At 44.1% G+C, this 13,363-nt stretch overlaps 1 protein-coding gene across 12 annotated transcripts in view; it reads right to left on the bottom strand.

Moving 5' to 3' along the window:
- Positions 1-12,670, bottom strand: part of SAP130 (Sin3A associated protein 130) — an 86,103-nt gene extending 73,433 nt beyond the window's left edge. For 9 of the 12 annotated variants that reach the window (XM_045558858.1, XM_045558863.1, XM_045558859.1 and 6 more), the window contains exons 1-6: positions 12,498-12,636; positions 10,742-10,859; positions 5,937-6,172; positions 5,061-5,219; positions 3,752-3,863; positions 2,086-2,210 (exon numbers count right to left, since the gene is read on the bottom strand). In XM_045558858.1, coding sequence (XP_045414814.1) covers positions 2,086-2,210; positions 3,752-3,863; positions 5,061-5,219; positions 5,937-6,172; positions 10,742-10,853 — 744 coding nt within the window. In that variant the 5' untranslated portion in view covers positions 10,854-10,859; positions 12,498-12,636. Of the gene's footprint in view, positions 1-2,085; positions 2,211-3,751; positions 3,864-5,060; positions 5,220-5,936; positions 6,173-10,741; positions 10,860-11,832; positions 11,902-12,497 lie in introns of those variants that run through there. The other 3 variants (XM_045558854.1, XM_045558855.1, XM_045558865.1) reach the window with 3 other exon arrangements.
- Between the last annotated feature and the right edge of the window lie 693 nt (positions 12,671-13,363).

The raw sequence follows: 13,363 nt of genomic DNA on the forward strand, positions 1-13,363 counted from the left end.
GGCATGGTGGCGGTTGCCTGTAATCCCAGCTACTCGGGAGGCTGAGGCAGGAGGATCGCTTGAGCCCAAGAGTTTGAGGTTGCTGTGAGCTAGGCTGACACCACGGCACTCGCCCAGGCAACAGAGTGAGACTTTGTCTCAAAAAACAAAAAACTGTACTTGTACCTCCTAAATCTATTGAAATAAATTTTTAAAAAGCTAAAAATTAATTAATTAATTAATTAATTAAAGTGAATTCTCACCATTCTGATTAAGGAATTCTCTTTTCACATAGGATGTTGTAAGACCCAGAGTAAGAATTATCAAAAAATCCTATTTTGGTAGGGCAGTATATGAGTCCTTTCTTTGCAAATATCACCGGAGTCACAATTCTAACCTTCTGTTAGAACAAACTGTGATCTAACCCTTGAGATCTAGAGTTCCTGTGGATCTGCTGTCGGTCCCGGTGCAGACATCTACACTACCACACAACCCAGGGCCTTCCACAGAGGGCCTGCTCAGCTACTGGACGGAGCTGCTGGCTCTCAGGCCATCTAAGTTAGCTTACAAAAGGCAAACACACACAAGGTACCAGTGTTCTTTCCCGGCTAAAGAGTTAAGGTGTCCAGGTGCTTTCTGGATGTTTGCACATGGACAGAGAGCACTTATCACCACGTCTCTGTGTGGAATCTTCACCTGACAAACAAGCCCTACACTGGGTCTCATCCACCTGTCCAATCACCAGAGTCCTTGTGATTCTTCCCTCTTTCTTGACCCTGATAGATGCAGTGATGTCACCAAGCTCTGCCCATTCTTCATCCTTATTCCTCACCTGCAGCCCTCTTACCTGTGGCTCCTATTGTGCACAGCTGCATGTCTCATATTAGGGCTACTACACTATCTTCCTTATTAGGAAGTTGTCATCTTTCTCACCCTTCATATACACTCCTTAGGGCCTTCTCACCCTCCAACTGTGTTTTTTGGCCAGTAAGGTCTTTATTTTGTTTTAACTTGAAAGCTGTAGGCCGGACATGTACTACACAGCGTCCTAATCAAGATTCTTCTTGGCCGGGCACAGTGGTTCACGCCTGTAATCCTAATACTCTGGGAGGCCGAGGCAGGAGGATCGCTCGAGGTCAGGAGATCGAGACCAGCCTGAGCAAGAGATAGACCCCTGTCTGTACTAAAAATAGAAAGAAATGATTTGGACAGCTAAAAATATATATAGAAAAAAATTAGCTGGGCATGGTGGCACATGCCTGTAGTCCCAGCTACTCGGGAGGCTGAGGCAGGAGGATCGCTTGAGCCTGGGAGTTTGAGGTTGCTGTGAGCTAGGCTGACGCCATGGCACTCTAGCCCAGGCAACAGAGCAAGACTCTGTTTCAAAAAAAAAAAAAAGATTCTTCTTTATTATCTTAAACCCAGCTGTTTCACACTTTACCTGTCTGACTTCTGAAGGCATCTGAATCTCCACCTCCTATATGTAATTCAGCTAGATTAATCTTATCTTTCAAAGACCTTTCTTCAATCATACACAAAGCCATTGTGTTAAAAAAACAAAACAGCAGCTGTCTACTGTCAACAAAATCAAGTTTACACTAAGGGTCCCCAATTTGCAGATACCACAGTATTTCCTACTAATCCTTCAATAGTACTGAGGCCATAGACTTCCTTCAACTAAAGTTGAAAGGCATAGACCATCTTCCTGGAAAAGCATACATACATGCATAAAAATATGCATAAAGCTTTTACGGGTTCATAGACCTCCCCCCCATTAAAACCCTTCTCAGTCCTAGCTAGCCTTTACTAAACACTGTCTACAACCATCCCTCTCTTCCTTGCCATTTATTTGTTCATTCCTCCTTCACATTCTCTTCACTTCTCTGAATCCTCATTACCACACCCACCCTAACACAAAGCTTTCCCTCACTTTTCCACGTTCCTGCAGCTTGCCATTCAACATCGTGTATCTTTCAAACTTCCCTATGTCTTGGCAACTATAGTGAAAGTTCCTGAGGTCAAGGACTCTCCTAGTGCCTGGCAGAGTGTATACCTCCGATTAGGCCCTCAATCCTTACTGGCTGACTACCCCCAACCTTGACATGCCTGAATTGGTTGGTGAATGATGTGCTGTACTGCTGGTTGAGCTGTAGCAGCATTTGGCAGCTGCGAAGTCGGCCTCAGGACTGTGGTTACTTTAGAACTGGACATCACAGCAGCAGCTGCTGCACCTGAAAAAAAGTGTTTTTATTGGCATCGCTTATGGGCTCACAATTATATTCCCTGGGAAAATAATCAAAATAATCCCTAAAATTCAGATACTATGTCGGTATCCAGCTAAAGTATGTTATGTATACTTCCCATTATACAGAAAATTAAGAAAACATGTACTTAAGAGATTTAGTAATATTAATAATTTGTATTGATTCCAAAAAGACAATCTTAAATGAAACTATCTGTTGTTTTGTTCTTGTTTTTTTTAACTGCAAGTGCAAGGTGGTGAAGCAGACAATGAACAGCACACTGTGGTGCCGCTGCCCCGACTGTGGCGAGGCTCAAGCTCTTTACCCACCGCCGCCTTTGCACTGTCAGTGCAGAGGTTAACACTGTGACAAGGGCAAAGAGTGTCTTCGTGTTTGCATGAAAATAATACTGACCCTGCAGACCCCCTAAAAGGGTCTGTGAACCACACTTTGGGAACCACCAAGTTATGCTATAACCAAGCAAACATGGTTTTGTTTGTTAACCTGATTTTGCCAATAATCCCCAATGTTTTATAATCTCTAGTAACAATCTCTGGTCAAAGCTCATGAAATTTATTACCTTACAGCCTATTAGAACTTAATTGTAAAAACAATCTTAGCTGGATGCAGTGGTACACACCTGTAGTTTCAGCTACTCAGGAGGCTCAGGCAAGAGGATCACTTGAGCCCAGGAGTGGCTCAGGCAAGAGGATCACTTGAGCCCAGGAGTTTGAGTCCAGCCTGGGCAACACAGTGAGTCTCTGTAGCAAAAAAAAAAAATCTGGCCGGGCATGGTGGCTCCCGCCTGTAATCCTAGCACTCTGGGAGGCCGAGGCGGTGGCTTGTTTGAGCTCAAGAGTTCAAGACCAGCCTGAGCAAGAGCGAGACCCCGTCTCTACTAAAAATAGAAAGAAATTATATGAACAACTAAAAAAAAATATATATATATATATATATATGCATATATATATAAAGTTAGCCGGGCATGGTGGCGCATGCCTGTAGTCCCAGCTACTCAGGAGGCTGAGTTCAGGAGGATCGCTTGAGCTCAGGAGTTTGAGGTTGCTGTGAGCTAGGCTGACACCACGGCACTCTAGCCTAGGCAAGAGAGAAAGACTCTGTCTCAAAAAAAAAAAAAAAAATCTTATTGCTATGTAAGTAAAAAAAATTGAGTAGCCATTATCACTAAACTTTAAAAAATTGAGGATTAATATCTGTGAGTTATTTATTAAAAAGGTGACCACGTTTAGACTATCAAAGCTTTAAGGAGTTCCACCATATAAAGGATAACTTTTAGACCATGCTAAAAATGTGTATTGTTCTAAGTTTAGTTTACTTCTATTGCCCCGTAACATTATTATTATTTTTTTTTAAAGGAAAGAGGTTTATTTGGCTCATAGGTCTACAGGTTATATTGTTCTGGAACTTTAATAAGCTGATTTTGGATACATTCTGTTTTACCATATCTTCTCCCAAACGTATATCTGCCATTGCATTTCAGGAGTTTGAGCAAAATGTGTAGTCTTTACCTCGAGGTAAATGAGAAGCTCCAATGTGAAGAGGGGGTCCAGGAGCATTGCTGCGGATGATAGACATCTGCACATTTGTAGTCATGATGTGATGCAGGTTACTGGGATGCCCCTGAAAAAACAGGATATAATGTTATTTTCATGTGCTTGGTCTTAGCCATTGCCTCTAGGAAAGCAGTTGCCTCAAAATGTGGGTCAGGTTGTTCCTTTTAGATACTGAGTACCCCAAGGGAAAAGGCTGAGAACATTTAGCTTTAGTATTTTACACACCATACTGTATAATGACCCGTGCCAACAGGCACGTGAGCAGTGACTGCTGCAGGCCCAGTTAGCGACTAGATACCAGTCACTCAAGACATATTTGGCTGTCTACTTTTAGAAACTCTCATCTGCAATATTACCTGTTTACACTTTTCTCTGTCCTGGCTCAATGCTTATTTTTTCCCATTCTCACTATTTCCTTCACATGCCACTGCACCCATCCATCCTTTAAGCTATGCAGGATTTCTAAGTAAATGTTGGTTAGCATCCTCTGAGTTCTCCCCTATGAGCTCTTCAGCTCAGCCCTGAAACATCCCTTCCTCATGCTCTCCCAGCCCACTGGGTCAGTGGTTCTCAGGTGGGGGGGGGTCCCCCTACTTCTGGGAGTGCTTAGCAGTATGACAAAAAGGAAAAAACACAGTCCATCTTTTTGAAATATCAAATTTTCTTGAAAACATGAAGGGAAAGAGTTTTGAGATTTTGCTTTTTTCATAGGTAAGAAATATATTTCATGAATCAAATACACATCGTGGAGTAGGATTGCAAAATTTCAAAACAAAAATTTAAGTAAAAACAGGAGACTTTAAAATAAATGTTCACAAGTAGACAGTGCTTGAGAAAATCCGCCAGTATCCCAAGAGTTACACATCTGCTCTCCTCAGAGAAAAACAGAGGGAAGCACTGCCCACCACTACTGCCAGGAGGTTGTTCTCAACCCATCAGAGTTGTCTACCTAAAACCAAAGACAAACTGGATTCAGACTGCTGAAGGGCATGAACAGCTCCACCTAGACTTGTACCTCACCATGAGGGTAGTGCCTTGCATATCGCAGATGCTCAATAAATTCTGGCTTAAATGACCACTGTGCATACTGGCTTCTACTCCCTTCAGCTATCCTCTCTCAAACCTATAACCTTCCCCTTGCAGTTATCAGTGACAGTTTAATTTTTTTAGTATAGTTCCTAATGTACTACTGGCATTCAATAAATAATGATCATTAGTTTGGCGTCTAAGTTTGAAAATCAGCAAATGAAGAGGGAAATAAAACCTGTTGTCCACTGATTGTTGCCACAGGAATGGCTGAAGCTTGAGGGATGCTACTCTCCATGGTAACAGTAACCTGCCCTGGAACCTTGGGGGGAAGTGACAAGGTAGAAGGTGGAGCAGGAGCAATGGGACGGCTAGGCATGGTGGGCTTCGGGGGTGGCTGCAAACAGAAAACCACATGAGACACATCAATGGCCTTGTACTGGTGATGCATTTCACTCTACAGTTAAAAGTATACAAATCAAATCCGGTGAGTGCTAGCAAAGATGCCATAAGCCTTGTTACATATTTTATCTATTAGCATCATAACTTTTCCACTGAAGTACTAGCATTTCCACTTCACAGATGAGGAAATGTTCAAAGCAAGGCTAAGTGACTTGCTGAAAGCCACACACACAGTAAAAAGTATAACTGGGAATAAAGCCCAGAGCTTTATGGCTCACAGCCTTTCTTCTGAACGATGCTCCCCTCCCAAGTTTGGGAAGAAGTAAAACTCCCAGTAACTGAAACATAACCCCAACGTGATACACAGGCAATATTCTCAGATACCCCCAAATAAGCCAGCTATTAAAAGAAACATTGGAGACAAGTGCTACTTTAACACAGAAACTACCTTAGCATGTCTGTAAGTTGAATAATATCAATGTCGAAATGGGGTACCTGAAAATATTCTATGATGCCAACTGTCCAGCAGCACAAGACTAGGCACTGCAGAACAGCAGAGCTCTGAGTTATACAGAGGAGCTAAACTCATAGGTCAAAAAGACAAAATGAAGTATGATCCCTAGGATACAGCCTAAGATTCTGTGAAAACTGTTACAAACATTAGCGAGTCTTTAGCTGGGGTTCAGTGTGAAATTTTAAACCTCTCCATTACCTTCATAAGTCCCTCCGAAAACGAAAGTGGCACTGCTGGCGTCAGGTGTGCTGGCGGGGCTGTCACTGCAACAGGGGTGGCTGATGCGACAGCATGGTGTGTAGACAACATCTGTACCTGTGGATAGGGCCTTACCACAACGGGCTCTTGCTTCTCCTCACGGGACTGGAGGGAGCTGCTGGAACCCATGTGCTCCCTGGCACTGACTTCCGAATCTCGACCAGATTCATCATTGACTAGGAAAGACATTAAGGGTGAGATGGTATGTCATAGTCTCCCAACATTAATACAGCAGCACAGACAAGATTGGCACCTGAAGTTAACTTTCAGGATTGACAAAGTGACAAGGAGAACTTGGGCACTGGATTCTCCTGATGGACCTCAGACCCAAAAGTCACAACTGTGGAACACAGGATTTATTCTGGATATTGTGGCTTTCCTATCCTTATGAACAAAGGGCCTGACAACCATCTAAAATGACCTGAAATAGATGAAAGCACAATATCCTTATATCCCATAAGACAATTTTATTTAAAATATTTTCCTAAAAAGTTACAAAAACCTGACATTATAAAGATATTTTGGCCTGGTGTGGTGGCTCATCCCTGTAATCCTAGCACTTTGGGAGGCCAAGGCAGGAGAATTGCTTGCAGCTAGGAGTTCGAGACTAGCCTGAGCAACATAGCAAGATCCCATCTCTACAAAAAATAGAAAAATTAGCTGGGCGTGGTAATGTACACCTATAGTCCCAGCTACTCTGGGAAGCTGAGGCAGGAGGATCCTTTGAGCCCAGCAGTTTGAGGCTACAGTGGGCTATGATGGCACCACTGCACTCTAGCCCCAGGCAACAGAGGGAGACTTTGTCTCAAAAACGAATAACAACTCCCCCCAAAAAAGATATTTTAAGTACAGTTCTTAACTGCAAGACACATAATTTTTTAAAACTGAGGGTGATGGGAGATACTTTTCACTGTATTTTTTTTTCTTTCAGAAGTCTGAACTACCGGAACACACAATCTATTTAATAATTAAGTTAAAAAAAATCAAAGAACAAATATTAATAAAGGAAGAGTTTGTGAAAATATTAACTTGTATTTATCCATCATTTTTCCAAAATAGTATTAACATTCTCACTTTTCTGAACATAAAGATAACATTTACTTATGTAGGGAATTTAAATTACTTGGAAAATTATAAAGAAAGTAAAGCTGCCCCAAAATCTATCCCCCAAAGGGACCAACAGTTAACATTTTGGCGGAACTTTCAGATACTTCTTACCTCTTAAATTTTGGATGAGTTTTTATTCATTTAACTTTTCCACTAAAGTATAACCTCCATAAAGATAAGCGCACAAATGTTAATTCTGCAGCTCAACGGACTTTCAAAAACAAAGTAACCAGCACCTAGCTCAAGAAACAAAACATTACCAGTCCCCTAGACACCCTCCCTCCCAAGGAAGCCCAATATCCTAACTTGTAACACTACGGATTAGTGCTGCCTATTTTTGTACTTTATATAAACAGAATAACAAATGTATGTCTCTTGTGTTTTGCTTCTTTCACTTACAGGTATGAAATTCACCATATTATTGCACATACCTGTAGATCCTTCATTCTCAATGCTGTATGTGCAATGACATTGTGTGAATAAAGCACAAAACTATCCATTTTACTGTTAAAAGGCACTTTAGTTTTCAGTTTTTGCATTTTGAATAGTGCTAGTAATATTCCTGTACATGTCTTTTAGTGAACATATGTACCATTTCTATTGGATATATTCTTAGGAGTGGAACCACTGAGTAATATGAAGTACTGCATCATTTTTTAAAGGCTAAATCAGATTCTACTGCATAGATAACCACTATATTATTGATGGACTTTTAGATTATTTCCAAATTTTTGCTATTATCAACAACCTTGTCCAGTGATCTCTTCAGGAAAAAATTTCTAAAAGTAAAAATGCTAGGTGAAAAGACTGATGTATATTTTCTTTTTTATCACATACTGACTTTTCTCCCAGGTCATTCAGAATTTTTAAAGTTCTGATTTATAAAACCACTTTAAACAACATGGCTATCCTAAGAGTAGAAACTTCAATGATTTTTTTACAAACATCCTCAGTAACACCAAAGAGCTGAATGGTTGGGTCAAATGGCAAGTACGTGTTTAACTTTACCAAAGTACTTTCCAAAGTTCCCACTAGCAGTATGAGAGCTCTAGCTGCTCTTCACTCTCACCACTGTTTGATATACAGCCATTCTAGTGGGTGTGTAGTGTGCACATCACTGTGGTTTTAATTAGCATTTCCATGATGACTAGCAATGTTGAACATCCTTTTATGTGATCATAGGCCATTCATACACATCTTCTTTTGTGAAGGTATGTTCATCTTTTCTCCATTTTTTAATCAATTAGCATTACTGAAATACAATTAAGATATATAATTCACTAATTCTTTGTATTAGATACATTTTTATGAAAGTATACATTTTCATTTATTTATAAATACCTAAGGAATAAGATCACTCAGTTTTATGGTAAGTGTATATTTAATTTTATAAGCTATTATCAAACTGCTTCCTGAAGTAGCTAGACCATTCTGTATTCCTACCAATAATGTATGAGTTCTATTTGCTCCACAATCATACCAATATTTGTTATTGTTAGTCTTTCTAATTTCAGTCTTTTTAGTGGATTCGCAGTAGTTTCTCACAATGGTTTTATTTTGCATTGCCCTGAAGATTAATAATGCTGACATTTTTTCATGGGCTTATTTGGCATTCATACAGCTTTTCTGGTGAAGTGTCCATTCAAATATTTTGGCCATTCAAAAATAATCAGGTTGTCTTTTTACTACTGAATTACACAGGAGTTCTTTATACATTCAAAATATAAGTCCTTTACAGTACATTAGTGTATTTATCATAAATGTTTCTGAATCTGTGGCTTGCCCTTCTATTTTAATGGTGTCTTTTGAAAAGCAATCACACTAAATTTTGATTAAGCACATTGTATCAATTGCTTCTTTTATGATTACTGCATTTTGTGAACTAAGCAATTTTACTCCAAAGTTGCACATAATTTCTTTTTTTCTTTTAGAAACTTTGAATTTTAGATTTCAGTCTATGACACATTTGGAGTTAATCTTTCTGTATGGAGATGGTCAAGTTCGATGCTATTTTTTTCCCCATATGGATATTCTGCTGTTCCACCACTATTTTATTGAAAAGGTTATCATTTCCCAATACTTATGCACTTTTGTTAGAAAACAATTGACTATATACGTTGGCATCTATTTCTAGATCCTCCACCTGAATTGTTGTGGAAAACAGAGTAAGCAAAGATATCCCAGAGAAAATAACATCTAAGATGAAACCTCAAGGAAGAACAAGAATTAGCCAAATAACTAAGTGTGGAAAAGGCAGAAGGAAAATTGTAGCAAAAGGAAAAGAATGTGCAAAGTCCTAAGGCCATGAAAATTGAGAACTTTTCATCATTCATTCAGAAAATATGAGTAGATACCATCAGGCAGGAGGTATAAAGTAGCTTAAAGTAACTTCAAGTCTAAAGAGAATTAAAATAAATCTGTAACAAAAACTAAATTGTCGAGAAGGAGATAAAGCAGTAAGAAATGAGGCTGAAATATTAGACAAGGGTCACAGCTTATAGAAAGAAACAAAGACAGAGCAATCTAAGATGCCTCAGCTACTAGTTTGAGCAATGATTAGACAGTGGTGCCATTTACCATAAGGAACACAAGAATTTGGGGGTGAAAAAAGGAGTTTATTTCATTTTGCAATGCCACTTTTTTACTTAACATATAGAGAAAAAGAGAGTATTTGATGGAATTCCTCAACTTCAGCACTGCTGACTGGACACTTTAGTGTGGGCGTTCTCATATCTTGGAGGATGTTTAGCAGCATCCCTAGCCTCTATCACATGCTAATAGCACTCTCTAGTTGTGACAACTAAAGACATCTCTAGACATTGCCAAACATTCTCATCAGTGAGAACCACTGATCTACAGCACTCAAAAGGTGTAAGACTAAAAACTAAGTTGCATACATGTGTATACAGTTGACTGTCCATATTCCATGGGTTCTGCATGGGTTGAACCCCATCTGTGGGTTCAACCAACCATGGATGGAAAAATATTTGGGGAAAAAAAGATGGCTGCCTCTGTACTGAGCACATACAGACTTTTGTCCTTGTCACTGCTCTTTTAGCAATACAGTATGACAACTTTACATAGCATTTACATATTAGGTATCATAAGTAATCTAAAGATGATTTAAAGTATAGCAAAGGATATGCATAGGTTATATGCAAACACTACACCACTTTATAGAAGGGGCTTGAGCATCGGTGGATTTTGGTATCCAGCAAGGGTGCTGGAACCAACCTCCCATGGATACCAAGGGACAACTGCATGTACTTTTTTTAAAACCTCTTTTCCTAGATAGTAAGTTCCTAAAAGGCAAGACCTACGCCTTACACATCTTTGGGCACTCTCATAGCACTATACTAAATGCCTGGGCATTAATCAAACAAGAACACTTCAACGCATTTCAAAAATACTTCTTATAGGCATGCTTTACTGTAAGCTACATGTGTACTCTTGTATATGTGAATGAAGTAGTTAAAACAGGAAGAAAAAAGCCCTGTTTAAATTAGAATAGCAATTAAATTTCTATCCAATAAACTAGTATCTAGTAAAATCCTAGAAAGAATTTGCTAATTTTTAAGTCAGAAAACTGGCTATATTCTTCAAGCAGAAAGAAATATAGAAGAATATTACAATCTCACCTGTGGCAGCTGGGTTTATCAATCCTGCAGAACCACTGTTTGCAATCTGAGAAGGGGTCTGGCTCAACCCAGTGGGAGGGGCTCCTAACCGAGGAAACTGTTGAGAACTCATTTCCACCTGCAGTACACAGTCACATGGTTATTACTAGATTCTCAGATTAGAATCAACATTGAGAAATTAAAGCATCTTTAGTACCTATGACACATTCCTTTGGAAAAGCAAAAGCGGCATCATTTATCTAAACGACTCATGATCAACAAAAGTGCAGACATTATCTAAACTACGTAAGTTTTTCATGTACATCAGTTCAATGAATAACGACATCATTTATATGGTGCTAGAGGATACCATGGCCCTCCATAAATACTTGTGGGTTGCTATGCTAAAAAAATCAACACTGAATCCTGTACCACAGCCACACGATAGGTATTACCACAATGCGTATGTCATTCCTCTGCGTAAAGTTTTGTGGAAAATGGCATGTCTCTTTGAAACACTCAAACCTCACACCAAAGTGAACAAAACTGTGATTAGTATGGGACAGGAACATTCGGAGGGGGGATGCCCAGCCCTAAGAAAGGATTAGAAATCTTACATCAAGACCTGATGCAGAAAGAATCTCAAATGCTTTTCTGCAAAGTCCTCCATTTATGGGTTTCCTTTTCTTCCTCTCTTTCACAGCCCCCCACCCCCCGAGCCAGAGGGACCCGAAACCTCCATCTTCTCTAAAATCGTCCCAGACTTTTCCCTCCGGGGCCAAGCTCTGCCATCTCCCCCGAATCGCTCGTAACCCAGCCCCACCCCGAACTCCCCGCTGAGATCGGAGGACACAGGTTTTCATACACTTCGGTGTCTGAGACTCCGTCTCGGGGGTGGGGGAAGCGTTCTGGGAGCCCCCGAACAAGACAGACGCCGTGCCTCTTTACCTGTGGCCGCCGCCCGCCACCCGCACCTCCCGCTTCCATCTCGCCAGCCTGGGGGTGCCGCGGAGGGCCCATCTCGGTGGCAGCGCTGGGCTCCGGCACGGAGAAGAACCGTGCTGGACGGCGCCCTGGGCCCGCCGCTGTCCAGCCCCGCTGGCCCCACTCACCCCGGCCGCCCGGCCGCCGCTGGGCTCCCAGTCCTCTTCCCCCGAACCTGCCCCTGCCTCCCCCGCCCGCCCATTGGCCCCACGCCCGGCGCGTCACTGGAGGCCCAGGACCAATCCACCGCGACCTGCGCGCTCTGGGCCCGCCCCACCCTCCCGCCGATCGCCAGCCAATCAGGCGCGAGCCTCGCCGGGGCAGCCCAAACCCCTCGAGGCTGAGCCAATGGCAGAGGAAGACAGGGGCTCCCGGGGAGGGGGGCGGGGAGCTGGGAGGCCCCGCCTCGGCCCGGGTCTGAAAGCGGCGGGCGCAGGGCCCGGATGTGGAGAGTCACTTTAAACTGCTCCAGGAGCCAAGCTCCCTGGGCCGCCCGCCCGCACTCCCCCAGCCGCGCCGCTTCCCCGCCAAGGCCCACGTCCGCCACGCCCCCACGCCCGGGTCAGCCCATCCCTCCCGGTGCCTCTCCCTTCCTCGCCACAGGACACCCGGCCCCTGTCGCCGGCCCAACCGCCGTGCCCAGCTCGCGAAGGAGCTGGGGTCCGAGCGCAAGAGACGAGGCACCTCTGCCCTTCCCCGGGGACGCGCAGCGGGACGGACGCTGCAGCCCGGCTCGGCCGCCCCGCCCCCTCGTCTCCTCCCCTCCCCTCCCGGGCGCCTGTCCCGCCATTACCTGGGTGCTGCGCCGTGTGGCCGCCGCGCCGCCTCGAGCCGTTCCCGTGCGCTCTCCGCCTGTGGGGCGACGTCCCCAGGCTCCGGACCCGCAGCCGCTGCCGGGGCGATAGCACTCTGCCCCCCACCCCTCACTCCAGCGCCGCTGCTTCCGCCGCCGTAACGAGCCTCCCGCCTATTGGCTGGAGTGGGCCCCGCCCGCCTTTGGGATAGCCAGTCGCCGTTCGGCGTGAGCGGGAGAACGGACGGGTCCGCCCCCACGGCCGCGGATTCCTCTGGGAAATGTAGTCCTGCGTGCCGGGAGGGCGGGCCGCGAAGGGGGTGGAGAGCGCCGGGGCGGGGCCTTCGGGCCACTGCGCCGCGGCAACACACCCCTTTGCTGTCTAGAGTCGCTTCTGCCTGTTCTGTCTGCGCAGCGGGAAGACAGTGGAGCCTGTCGTTTGCCTCAGCCTGAGGAAACTAGGTTTCACTTTCCCGAGGCGAGGAGGAGCGGTGTGGCGCGGGAAAGGTCAATGGAGGCCAACTGCGGCCGACTGTGTCCTGACTGTGCGCGAGTCCCCGCGCCGCGCCTGGGACTTACTGTCGCCCCCGAAGGCCGCGGTCGGCGAACCCTCAGCACCGTGGGCGGTCCGGCGCGCGGCACTGGCGACCCTGTCGGGTTTGCGGCCAGCACCCGCCCGCGAAAGCAGGCCGCTCGGACGGGCAGCTGCGCACCCCTGCCCAGCCCTTGCGGACTGTAAAGAAGCAAAAGGGGGTAGTTTTGTCGTTTTGTTTGGGGTCGAGGGTTGGAGTTTACACACCTGTAGAAGTCTTACCAGATCTGCTTAGGCAAAATTTGGGTTTGACAAGGGATTACGTTCCTGTCTT

The sequence above is a fragment of the Lemur catta genome, chromosome 8 (genome assembly GCF_020740605.2).
Source record: "Lemur catta isolate mLemCat1 chromosome 8, mLemCat1.pri, whole genome shotgun sequence".
NCBI classification, from domain to species: domain Eukaryota; kingdom Metazoa; phylum Chordata; class Mammalia; order Primates; family Lemuridae; genus Lemur; species Lemur catta.